This window comes from Dermacentor albipictus, chromosome 1 (genome assembly GCF_038994185.2).
Source record: "Dermacentor albipictus isolate Rhodes 1998 colony chromosome 1, USDA_Dalb.pri_finalv2, whole genome shotgun sequence".
Lineage (NCBI taxonomy): Eukaryota > Metazoa > Arthropoda > Arachnida > Ixodida > Ixodidae > Dermacentor > Dermacentor albipictus.
In genome coordinates this window covers 207,783,394-207,796,308 of record NC_091821.1, presented here as the reverse complement: position 1 = coordinate 207,796,308, position 12,915 = coordinate 207,783,394, and the positions used below count along the sequence as shown (strand labels likewise).

At 40.3% G+C, this 12,915-nt stretch overlaps 1 protein-coding gene across 4 annotated transcripts in view; it reads right to left on the bottom strand.

The window, feature by feature from the left end:
- Positions 1-12,915, bottom strand: part of p130CAS (Serine_rich_CAS and FAT-like_CAS_C domain-containing protein p130CAS) — a 97,504-nt gene that overhangs the window by 2,436 nt on the left and 82,153 nt on the right. For 2 of the 4 annotated variants that reach the window (XM_065438225.1, XM_065438222.2), the window contains 4 exons: positions 11,199-11,340; positions 6,947-7,084; positions 5,407-5,712; positions 1,895-2,169 (listed from right to left, as the gene is read on the bottom strand). In XM_065438225.1, coding sequence (XP_065294297.1) covers positions 1,895-2,169; positions 5,407-5,712; positions 6,947-7,084; positions 11,199-11,340 — 861 coding nt within the window. The remainder of the gene's footprint in view (positions 1-1,894; positions 2,170-5,406; positions 5,713-6,946; positions 7,085-11,198; positions 11,341-12,915) is intronic. The other 2 variants (XM_065438223.2, XM_065438224.2) reach the window with 2 other exon arrangements.

The following is a 12,915-nucleotide window of genomic DNA, read 5'->3' as shown; positions in this document are numbered from 1 at the left end:
ATGCTTTAAAGATATTATGAACAAGTGTGTCTGACATAGTATTGTCGAAAAAATGTAAACGATGTTACCAGCACTGATACAATAGAACAATAATACAACAGAACAAAGGTTTCATGGAACAATAGCACAATATGGAACAATGGTACAATGGTCATAATTTACATTCAACTGACAAAATATTTCTAGACTACTCTACAGGAACTATCTGGAATGCTACAAAATACAAAACACTTCTCTAGCACAGAAAATTACATCTGTATTTTCTACTGCATTTATAAGCCAATAAGCCTAGCAATAACTACTATAAGCCTAGCATTACCTACTGGAACCTCATGAAAGCAAGTAAAAAACAAAAAAATATGACAAAGAATACACTCTGTGCATAAGAACTTAACTGAGTGTATGCATTTCAATACCCAGTATCAACACATTAAATGAAGACTACATGGGATTATGAGGGTATTAAAATTAAAGGTGTTCAAATTAGAAAATTTTCTAACTGAATTTTTAAATGAATATTCAAGAAAAATGACCTTCGAATATCAAATACCAAATATCTTCCCATTTTGAAACAAAGTAAAATAGAAGGTTGCATGAGTCAATTAGGCAAAAAAAAAGGTTATTCACTACATTATTTGATACGTGTAATGCTGCTCAGAACTGGACATCCAAATAATTGAACAGCTTGTACATCAGAAACAAATGAACGGTGACCACATTTGGCGTACCATGACAATGAGACTAATGAAACAAATAAATGAAACAAATCAGCACTTTGCACAGCACACATAAATACTGTGTAGCAGCCAAGTTTAAAAGTACTAGTACTATACAGCACCATAGATCACTTTAAATGGACACAAACATGGCCAAATGAAAATTCCTAAATCGAAGCAACCAATATCTTAAGCTGCTTAAAAGTGTGTCATCCTTATTGAACGACTAGAAACTATTACTGTTTTGAAGAAGTGAGCTGTGCCGTGCATTCGCTGTGGAACTGGTGCCTTTGCACAGAGACCATCGCTCTCCTACAGCAGAATCATTCCGAACAGTCCTCACCTGCATTGGTTTTTCGTCTTCTAGACTCCAAAGCATGTTGTTATCCTGTATATTCAAATAGGACTGAATAATTGAGAATTTCAAATAGCTGATTAATTCTTTAATCGAATATAAATTTAACAGCAAAGGCTATTCAAACTGCATTTAATGTTACGAATATTTGTAAACCCCTAAATAAAATACAAGCAAAGACATGTAAAAATAAATTAAGTTTATTTTTCCCAAAACCACATTCCTTTAGAACACATTTTACGGACTTTGCCACCAATGAAGGCTCCTTTTTCTCCCCTAATAAATGAACCAGGAATGCAAGTGACTGATGTCCAATGATTCTGTTTTTTTTAATAGCTTTGGATATATGTAACAAATCTAACATCTTAACAGTTGGCCTTGGTACATCTTTGTAAAATGTGTGCGTGCACGAATGCAAGTGTGTGCTTGCATTTGTTTTACCTTTTTTTAAAATTTAAGTTGTCTTTTTGATTGTACGTGCCATATGCAATTGTGTACCCACACCCCTGCTATAGTGCGCCTCACTTTTGCCAGTATAGACCTTTCCAACGACAGCTCCCTGGGCATCACTATACTGTAGTGCCTTGCTTCTGCCAGAATAGACCTTTCCAATGACAGCTCCCTGGGCGTCACTTTGATGCCCTCTTTGGAATGCTGTGAGCCTGTGTGAGCACCTGCTCAAAACAATGTGTACAGCGTCAGCACATGCTCTTTGTACCCACGTGCAACAGTCCGGAAAAGGGTTTCTTCTACCCTGATCGAAAAGTCTATACCCTGTAAATGAATTTTTGAAATATTCATTATGCTCCACTGCAGCACTAACCTGGGGAGGAACATCGTACACGCCTTCCATGCAGACTGTCTGTGTTGTAGGGGCCCTTTTGGGAGGCGTGTCATAGAATGGTGCAGGTGCATTGTTGGTTGGCACATCATAAAACTGTAGAAGGGTCATGCCATGGCCGGGAGGTGGAGGCACAGCACCAAGGTTTCCACGGGGACTTTGAGTTCTGCTGGGAGGTGCATCAATAACACGTCGAGAACTGCTAGTTGGGATGTCATACATTTCATGGCCCTGCTCCAAGCTGGATCTGTTGGATCCTGAACACAAGAGGAGAGCAGGAGAAGAAAATAAGCATGACTTTTGGAACAGTGAAACCCAATCAATGCACGTGGCGGCACTCTTTTATAGTATGGAAGACCTATCTCACGATGAACTAACAAAAAAAGAGGCATTTCCCCTCATTCTGACATCTGTTTGTGCTGAGGAAGAATGTTGCTGCACAAATGGCACAACGTCCCAAAGCAATGCAGAGGGTATGAGAGGCACCATGGTAGAATGCTCCAGGTTTATTTGGAACAACTCATGTTCTTTACTGCATACACAAGGCACAGTATGTGAAAGCTCTGGCTTTTTGCACGTGCAAGAATGCAGTCACAACATCCAGGAATCAAACCCATGAGCTTTTGTACAGCAGCAGAATGCCATAGCCACTGAGCCACTGTGTCAAGTATATTAAGTTGCTTGTCAGCCACTTAAACTAAAGAGAAATTGTAAATCAGTTTAGACTGATGAAATATACTTTAAAAACTCTATTTTCATTCCTTCAGATGTCAATCACTAGTACGGAAAAGGAAGACCAATTTTTTGTTTGTCGAATTTTGCACCAGTACCACAGTAGTGCTACACAAGCATGATGTCACGGGCTAGCTGCCAGAACATGTGCGATCAAGTGAGCCACCTATGAGCCGACCTGTGACGTCACCCTTCATGCCACAGCAGCTGCTACAGCTGCGATGGTTCTGCACGGCTGCTACCTGGGCCCGCACTATTGCAGGGAAGGACCAGCAGAAGTGAGTACTCAAGTATTTTCTCATATTTGGCCTGTTTCAACACAGAAAAAGTTACATAAAACTTGCTAGGTAGAGTTCCAGCTCATTTAGAATGTAATGCATTCCTCTTTTACCAATAAACAATTAATAAGACCAGAGGAGGCGCTGTCAAAATCCGTGATGTCATAGGAAGCTGATGCAGCCACTTCAAAGGGGCATTGCCACCAGTTCTTAGTTTTTACATATTTTCTGGCCTACCAAACCTCCACGTACAGTTAGAGCATCCTTTTCAATATTCTATAAACATAACTCACTAATACAGCTTAACTTAGTGTTCCTCTTTGGTGTCCCTTTAAGAAAGTGAACACTTTACAAGAAAAATATGCAACAGGAAAATGGGTTATAATATTGTTTGTTTAGTTCTTTCAAGTGGTATATACTCTACGTCACTAGCCATTATTCACATGAATGTAAAATTTTATTCTGATATGCAAGGCAGTCTTTAAAATTAGCGCTACACAACAATCCATTGAAAATGGCAGGTCTTCCTTAGATATCATGCAGTGGCTAAGACATTCATGGGTCCAGGCACAGGTGTACGAAAGCTGCAGTTGCCCCACCTCCTTTCTTCACAACTAACATATTCCACCCCGCTTCTTTGCTTTTGATTTGACCTCTCTCACATATTCCACATTCGAGTTCCCTTCCATCTACTGCTTTACCCTTGTATATAAAATTTATATATGGACCACCACATATAAATAAAGTGCAAATAAAATGTGAGGCACTATGCTGCTAAATTAAATTGTTCTGCCCAGTTGGTAAAGGGACAATACAGAGAAAAAAATAAGTTAGTTGCATTATTTCATTACCCTTCAACAATAACCAAAAAAGCCACTCTTACCATGCCAGGCGGTTTGGTAAGCCAGAAAAGATGCAAAAACTAAATACAGGTGGCAGCGCCACACTGAAGTTCCAGCATCAGCTCGCCAGGACATAGTGAATTTTGATGGTGTCTGCTCAGGCCCAGTTAATATATTTTTTCAGTAAAGATGACTACATTGCATTGCATTGTAATATAAAGCTTGGCAAGACTCAGGAATAATTTCTGAGCCTATAAAGGCCCAAATACTGCAAAACATTTTGAAATCCGTGACATCACACTGATGTACCAGCACTAAAGTTTCGGTGCAAAATTTTTAAAAATGTAACTTTAAACTAGTATTACCACAAGCTAAACAAAATATTGCTTTGAAAGAATACTTTCCCACACATGCTCAAAATTGTGTTTCCATGTGCAGCGATGGCTTGAAGGTCAGAAAGCTCAAAGGTTATGCTCATACTCTGGAAAATGGCTACTCCATACCCAAAGGTATGAATGGCAGGCCATTTAATGTGTGCTAATGTATAAAAGAATAATTTCACCATAATCAGCAAAGTCTACATGGTCGACGGCTGAATATAATTTATCAGTTGTTTCATACCATAAGCCCAATGAATCCTGGAAATTATGGGACAGACGGTGAAGCACGGGCTCCCAATTACTTAACTCCGACCGAAATATACGAAGCAAGGTGATCGTGCAGCAGTGCTAATCAGTGCTGCATTCAATACCTGAAACTGCAGAAAATGCTAAATTCAGCAATAAAGTTGCAAAGAAAACAGCAAATTTTGTTTGTAGTGTACAAAGATAAAAATAAATGCCAAATTGCAATTAAATATAGGAGTGCTGTGCTTAATTTCACATTCACTCTACAAAATGTGCACTAAGAAATAGGAGGGATGGAAAGAGAATGAGAGAAAGGGTCGGGAAAGGGGAAGGGGGGTGACACACCGAACAGCTGGCCTGGGTGCCAGGAAGCTGAGTGACATCATTAAGTGGAAGTAATTCACGAATTTGGTTAGAAGAGCTCCAACCAAAAAGGTCAATGGTCACTTAACCAAGGATGGTATAAGATAACTTTCTTGGTTTGGGAAAACAGAAGGAAGTTCACCCAATGCTTTCCTTGGTTTGAATGGCCATTATCTACTTTTGTAGCTTCATGCTGCTCACATGATGACAAAGCGGCTCACCAAAAAGCCACATATATGCCACAGGAAAAGAAGAGAGAGAGTACAAACACTAGCACAAGGTCAGAAACATCATTCAATCACCTCAATCTCAGTGCTTGCCTCAGACTTAACTGTGCAGGCAACTAGTGTAATACAAGAAGACAGACTCCCACCTGTTGCCAAGGCACCCACCCATGTTTCGTGAAAGCAATAAGGGAAATTCAAAACAGCCTTTCAGCTTTTTAATGTTTTCATCAAACATGTGCCTTTTGAAACAACAGGGATTGCATGCATTGTGTCTGGTATTATAGCACTTTAAAGGTTGTCAGCTGTTGCCAGCTGACAAGCAGTACTTGAGGCATGCAGGTGTTCACATATGGACTCCAAGGATTGCCAAGCATGCATCTACAAAGGGAGCTTGATGCACACATCACAATGGGCAAGGGGACGTACCACACAGACTGGACAAGGACAGCGATGTGTTCAAACTGGACTGACTGCTTGCTGGGGAGACTCCTGCAGAAGAAGAGCTTGTCGAGAGCAGAGACACGCCACTTGACCGGCCAGAGGTGGGGACATCATAATTGGCCGCCAGCACACAACGGGGAGTGCCACTGTCAAGTGGAACATCGTAGACAGAGCAGGGTGCTCCCTTGGTAACTCCTCGGGCAGGTGGTGGTGTGTCATAGGTCCCCACAAGCTCAGAGTTTGGCACATCGTAGTCAGTCTTGGGGCGGGGCACATCATAAGATTCAGTGCCTGCATGACCAAACACAAAGAAATAGTGCTCATAATGGTGTTTAGACAACAGCAGAAAATATAAGATGCTTTCCGCACTACTCCATTACTGTTAATGCTAATTATTTAAACCCTCGAATTTGTCAATAAATTCTCTCGCTACAGCCACATGACAAAGTCGGTATTTATAAAAAAAAACTTTGTGTCTACATAATTTTTTTTTTATATAGAACAAAATATATTTACCACTCCTGCCAAATTAAGCAGAGAAGCTATTTTCAGAAGTAGCACAACATATTGTCACATTGTAGTGTTGATAAGTGAACGGCTACCGTCAAAAGGCAAAACAATGTATGTGTGATAATGTTTACAACATTTTAACCCACTGCAGATACAGAAGCTATGCCAAGTTGCCAATCCAGGAACACATGTTCACTCTGTTACACATGATTTACCTTAAGGTACAGCGCACAAGCAGCAACCAACTTGGCACAGCACAGAGTGACAAGCAACACAGTGTTTATAGATCACATTCAGTGACTTTGGTGTTTCCGATTTCACCTACTTCAGCATCTTGCCTCTGCAAACTTGCTTGAAGTATGTAGCCCACCTGCAGCCTTTCACCATCAGAAGACTTCTGCCGAAAGGTTCCAGGGCCGACAGACAAAACCTTTTCGTAAACAGAATTTATTTTTCATAATACCTAACGCAACATTTGTAAAATCATAAAACAAGCCTAAATTCTTGAACTTTGCAAAATTCGGGATAGTTAGCGAGGATGCATCACACGAACAATGTGGGTTCCGCTCCCACCTGTGGCAAGTTTTCATTTTTTCAACCTTCATTTCTTTTTTATTTATTATTTCTACATTTCAATTTAAAAAAAAGAACTTAATTTCCATGTAACTTTCCCTGGCTTCATTGTCTGTTTGGTTTATATGTTGTCACTAACACAAAAATCTAGCACCTCGATTTGCCCTTATTCTTGTCGCTCAGTTACTATTCTGCAATTTGTCAGGATATGAGAGTGGAAACACTGAAAATGAATGCCACTTCTAACTGTGCATGCAATACCATACACCCAGAAATCATACTGAAGTACATGAACAAAACGTTGAAATAGTCTATGCGTCAAAATGCTTTATTGGCGAGAAACGTTCTACTGGCCCCGCAAGGTAAATGCCTGAGAGCCAGTAGAAAGTTGGCTTCCATAATGATCTGTTCACAAAAGGCATGATTCCAAAGCAACACTTACCAGCTGTAGTAGATGAAGGAAACTCTAAGCGAGTATTAACAGATGGCCGAGGCAAATCATATGATAAGCTGGAAGGACGTGGTTCGTCATAAGCCATGTTTGGTAACATGCGCACTGGCTTCCTTCCCTCTTGAGCTGCTGCGAGGTGGAAGAAAAAATAAAAATACAGTAAGCACTAACGGAATGTATTACAATGCATGCATAGTGACTGCTCACATAACTGATAATGTGAGAACTGCACAACAAATATGATAACATTCCTGGAGAACCATGAGAAATACTCCAACTTTAGCTGCACTGTTTCCTGACACAGTGCCAAGCCATCAAAACAAATTTTTCTCATTTGTCTACAAGCTCCTCTATTCCAGTAGCGAAGAATTCTGTTCGCTGGTGTCTGACTTATTCTGTAATTAACAATTTGTAAAGTTCCATAAAGTCAGTTTTCCTGAAAAGCTTCTTTTCAAGCTAATTTCTGGTAAGAAGATGTCATCCCTCCTTTTCTTATCTATATCACTTCGATGCTCTAACATCATGAAGCTATTGCAACTTGCTCAGTCCTGCATTCTTGTGTCTTAACCACAGACACTTTCTACTTTCCATTTAGTACTTTTAAGATCATCGGGGCAATGACATATTCAATTCTTTCAATTCAATTCTTTATTCAACATCATCATCATGAGGATGTTGATTGTTGATTGTTGAAGCTGATTTCTTTTTTTCTACAAGTTGAACTAGGAGCAGTCACTGCCTCTTTTGAAAGCTGTAAAAAGGTGGGGCTCTTGAGGGCCAAACCTTGCCACCTCAAATGAGTATTTCCAGATCAGTTCTCAAAAAAGAAAACAAAAACTGCAATAGAAAGCACTGAAAATTATACTATGGTAATTATAACTTCCTCCTGAATTATCCTTATTTGAGGCGAAGACATCTGCAGATGCAAGTTTTTAGTTTCTACAAGGCTTTGCAGTGTAGCACACTTACAAAATTTTACTAGTTGTCACTGCCTAATTAATTCCTAGGCTATTCCTAAAGGATTAAAATCACATTGATGCCTAGCTGATATTAAAGGGCAAGTGTAGCTGCACGATTCAATTATTTGAAAATTTACCAGCCAGCTGGCAACACCTGATTACTCTACCTGCCTTCTCTCTCTCTCTAGCTAGCATGTAGTGGTAATCTACATTTACAGTTTGTCCCCATTTCAAGAAACCCTCATGCACAATACCCTTGTACTAGTCCCAACACACTGCCGTCATAACCTACACTGCCTACACACTCACATTCGTTGGCAGACCATTATGCGGATCCTCCTCAATTCTCATTCATTCTCCCTCTCAGTGCAGTGTGTGTGTGGTTCCTCCCTTATGTCCCGTCTTGAAGCGCTGTGCTTTCTCTGATAACGAACCAACTAACCCGTCAGTCAATCCTTGCAAGAATCCATGAGATTTACAAAAGAATTCGCACCAGTGAAATACTAGTGAAGCTACAGGTTGTTCTCCGAACTGAATGATGAATGTCAGTGAGCTCTGAACCTCTAGTTGCCATGAATTTCCTGACCCCACAGTGTGTCTGCACCAAAGTCAACTGATATCATAGCATTTTGAATATTTTGGTATGGACACGTGGCACCCCCTTTGTACATGAACATGTGCACAACAAAATTGCAAAGAAAGAGGGAAAGCTACGAGAAGAGCAGAGAGGTCACAGTACACAAGGTGAGTGGGAAAGGATGGAATTAACGTGCCAAGTTCAAGCCTTCAACCTTAACCCTAGTGCACTAAGCTATGACAAGTGGCAATTAAAACCGTTAACGACTAGATGTCAGACTACAAAAAGCAGAGTTGCATACAGTGGCCGCTGTAGTTTTAACAAAGCTTCACTGCGTAAGACATTCTATAATTTGTCTAGAAATGTTGCAAACAATGTGTGTGCCCAGCTGAATTTTTTTTATTGTGTTTCATTTTTTGCCGACAGTACAAAAAAGTCGCACCTTTATATCTTGTGCAATGCTAACGTTTTTACTCGAGTGGTGCCTGAAGCTTCTCTTTCTATTCACATTAACATATTTCCAATACTATATATCTTTTACCATAAATAATACTAGCTGTCAAAAAAGAAGTCATGGAGTTGTGTTTCCTAATATGTTGTCCCACTACAGCCTCTAATTTTCCAAATGAACAGCTGCAGGTAGCTTTTGTCCTCCAAAAAGCAACATGAATGTCATCAGCATGCCTACCATATTTTCCGGAGTACAAGTGGCACTGTTGTATAAATCACACACCCCTAAGAACAGCCACTTTTGCAGAAGAGTTCTTGATATATGTCGCACCTTTGTATAAGCCACGCGTACTGCATGCATTGCGGGTTCGCATGCACATATCCTCGTGAAATGCCACACTTACTCAATTCTGACATGCTCAACTGCTACGCACCACTGACCTACCGGAAATCAGTGGCGCTGACCTAACGAAGCTAGGAGCATTATTGGGTGAACATCTAGCTCTCAGAACGTTCGATTGCACTCTCGTTATCTCTCGTGATGGGCTGGCGCCGCGCTTTCATCAGCAGTTGTCAACACGGCAAGGCAAGAGCACAAATTGAACATTGCCTACTCGGTGATATGGGAGCCAAAACAAACATTGGGAAAGCGAGATGCTTGTGTGATCTCACACCATCACCAAAATAATAGAGGAAAGACCAAAACTGTGCAGCGCTTCGATGCGTACAACCTATTTCACGTCGTGTGCGCATACATAGGCACCTAGAACGCAAGCTTGCACACACAGGCAAGCACACATGCTCCGAGTGCTGCCATGTAACACCTGCTATCTTCAGTAAGTTGCATAAGTTGCAACATTGTACAAAACACCAACAAAAATTTCAGAAAAAAAAACATGTCTTATACATTGGGAAACATGGCAGATGCATTGAACAAATATCACAATAGCAGCTAAAAAAAGATTATGTCTTCCACATAGAGAAACTATGTTTATCATGTATGTTTTCAATTATATGCACACCGAAATATATGTTTCCACAAAAGGAATTTATTTCACTGCACAACAATTTTCAGCTTTAGAAGAGACTAAAAAATAATGATGCTACAGGGTACAGTTTTCTAAATGTCTGTTGAATTGATGTCAATGAGATGTGCATGTGTGTGTTTTCACTGCAGTTTAAGTTTGGCTTCAAAATGGTGACAAACAGCTTAGCTTCTGTTCCCAGTTCAGGCAAGGTAGCTCAATACTAATTATTGATCACTTCTGGTTGTAGCTAAGCAAGTTGATGAAACTTAAGCCAGTTGGCTTATATTTATTGGACATGTTTAGAGACTGATATCTACAGAAAGCATGGGTCAGGTAAATGCCAAATTCAGCCTCAATCTTTCCTTCACTGAAAAGTCCCACAACTACACAACAGTGAGCTCAGCCAACAAAATGTCATTTACTTGGAACAATGCTAAGTCGTGTGAAGTTTGCACATGAGTGTTAAAAAAAAAAAAATGTACCCAGACCCATACTCCGAAAAAACAAAATATATCTACAATGTGTGCATAATATGTGAGTAGAATTTTACAGTACTAATTGTGGTATGGCATCATGTAGTGTCAATTTGTATTTGCAGAAATAGAACTGATTTTTTTTTTTTGTTCTTGCAATTGTCACTTGGTGAAAGCACCTCATCTAATATACACATCGCACAAGCCACAATTTATGAATGTGACAGGTTCAGCCACCAACCAACTGAGCTATGCGGAAGAGTCAACCATCCAATGGTCTAGGAAGCCTGCCGATGTATGCGCAGGAGCAGATGTGTCTGATGATGACTCTGATGAACAATAGAAAAAGCAACTGACGGACCGCACTCTCCTCCATCCTTCTTACCACTTCACTTTTCTGACTCTTCAGGAGTCCCTGAGTAATTCGTTCATGTAAATATGGTATTTGTATTTACTTGCGTTCATCACAAATAGCATAGAGTGGCTATTTAATTGCTAATAAAGAACAGCATGCCACTGCAGCTCAGACCATTCAGTTTATATTTTCTTATCCTTGGCTCATATTTCACACTTTTGCCGGGTCATTTGTTTACAGCCAACCTGCATTAGCTACGGTTGTAACATTAATAATAATAAAAAAACTCTTTCTCTTCCAAGCAATATCCCCTCTCTTTTAGCATTAGTAATGTGCACTAGTAAGATAATAAAGATAGCATAATTATTAAAAACTACATGGCAAAAAATTTGTGAACTCACCTGGAACTATGGTGTCTATGTGAACATGGCCTGAGGGCCTCGGAAGCGTGGAATGAGCAGGAGTATCATACTCTTCAGTAACTTTGGCACCTACTGGGACATCATACAGATACACATCTCCAACTTTACTTGGTGTAACAACCTGCACACAAAAAGGAAAAAAAAAAGAGAAAAAATGTGAACCATACCAAACAACAGAGTAGCAGCAATACTAGGCTACAAATGTAAGAAACCAAATGCCTAGATTTCCATGCCACCAGCACAAGGCTAGCAAATGAAATAATACATAATCACAATGCATCACGGTGATGAATGAATCTGAGAAACTATCTTAGAGCCATGCACATTGCACATTTAGCCTACATAATCACAGTGGCTACTGCCACATTTATGAGTGTCTGTCTGTCTCTGCATGTGTGTGTGTAAGAGAGAGCGGGGGAAGGAGGAAGGAAGTGTAGGAGGGAGGGGTGTATTAAGCACAAATACAACTGAATTGAGTTTTCATGTCCTGCTGTATGCTTGCAGAATTTCCTTAAGATGGATGTACAGAGGACTCTTTTTAAACAGACCCTCAAGGGACCAGGGAAATTGGTTTTGGACCAGGGAAAGAATGAAGTTGGCAAATAATTATGGATATAGGGAGAGCATCTCTTCACTGCCCGATCACTCAACACCTGACGGCTGTGGCCAATTGCCTAACTGAGGTTCACCTACCCCATCGTAACACGTGCTGCTTGCTGCAGAGAACCTATCCTACCTAAACACCTCGGGCAATTTTCAGAGTAGACAGGTGTCAGTAGACACAATATTTTACTATCTCTCTAAACTACTGGCCCTTATTTTACTGCGAACTACAGATGCCGTAATTTTCACAAAGGCTTCTAAACAGGTAACAGCCCTGCTTTGGACTGTCTGCCTCGTCAATGCCCGAGTGTAATCAAATAACAATATGCCTCGTGTGATGACTACAACACCATGATCGCAAGTTACTTCCAAACATCTCTTCAAGCAAGTCAGACAGCGGGTCACCGAAAGTCAGTGAAAGTCGCATCATATGGTACTATCGAAGTTCAAGCTCAAAGCTCCGCTTCTGTATTTTTAAATCTAGGTTAATTTAGCATGCCCACAACGCCGAAAGCACCATTAAGCGATAGGTCACTTGCAAAATAGTGCCACCCTCTTCCGTATGTAGCCGTGGCCGTACCACTCACTAGAAAATCTGTATGGAAAACACAGTTATCTCCACTGTTACCTGGGCTGCAACAAGTCAAGACACACAATAGTACACTATCTTGTTGTTGTTTGGCCCCATTTTTAGCAGTGTTCGTTTTTCCAAGTCATGTACCAGCTAGGGCATTGACATACATTAGATAAATGCATCAATTCTTAAAGTAAATTTTAGTTTTTTTAATATGTTTAAATATAGCATAAGGATGATAGCGTAATTTCATGCGAAGTGGCTGCACACGTTAGAAATGAAAAACTTTTGTCAGAAGCCTGCAAAGTGTTGTTTCGGCAACGCGAAAACACACATCCTCATTGTTGAAGCAGTCTTGTTGGTGGAGAACCCCCTTCTTCATCCCCCCCCCCCCCAAATAAATTTCTGGCTATGGCGCTGTATTACGGCAGAGGCTGCGGAAATGACCCATTGGTGATTGCACTGACATAGAAACATTCTGGGCTAACAACAACATTGCAAGCCTAGAACACAATCATG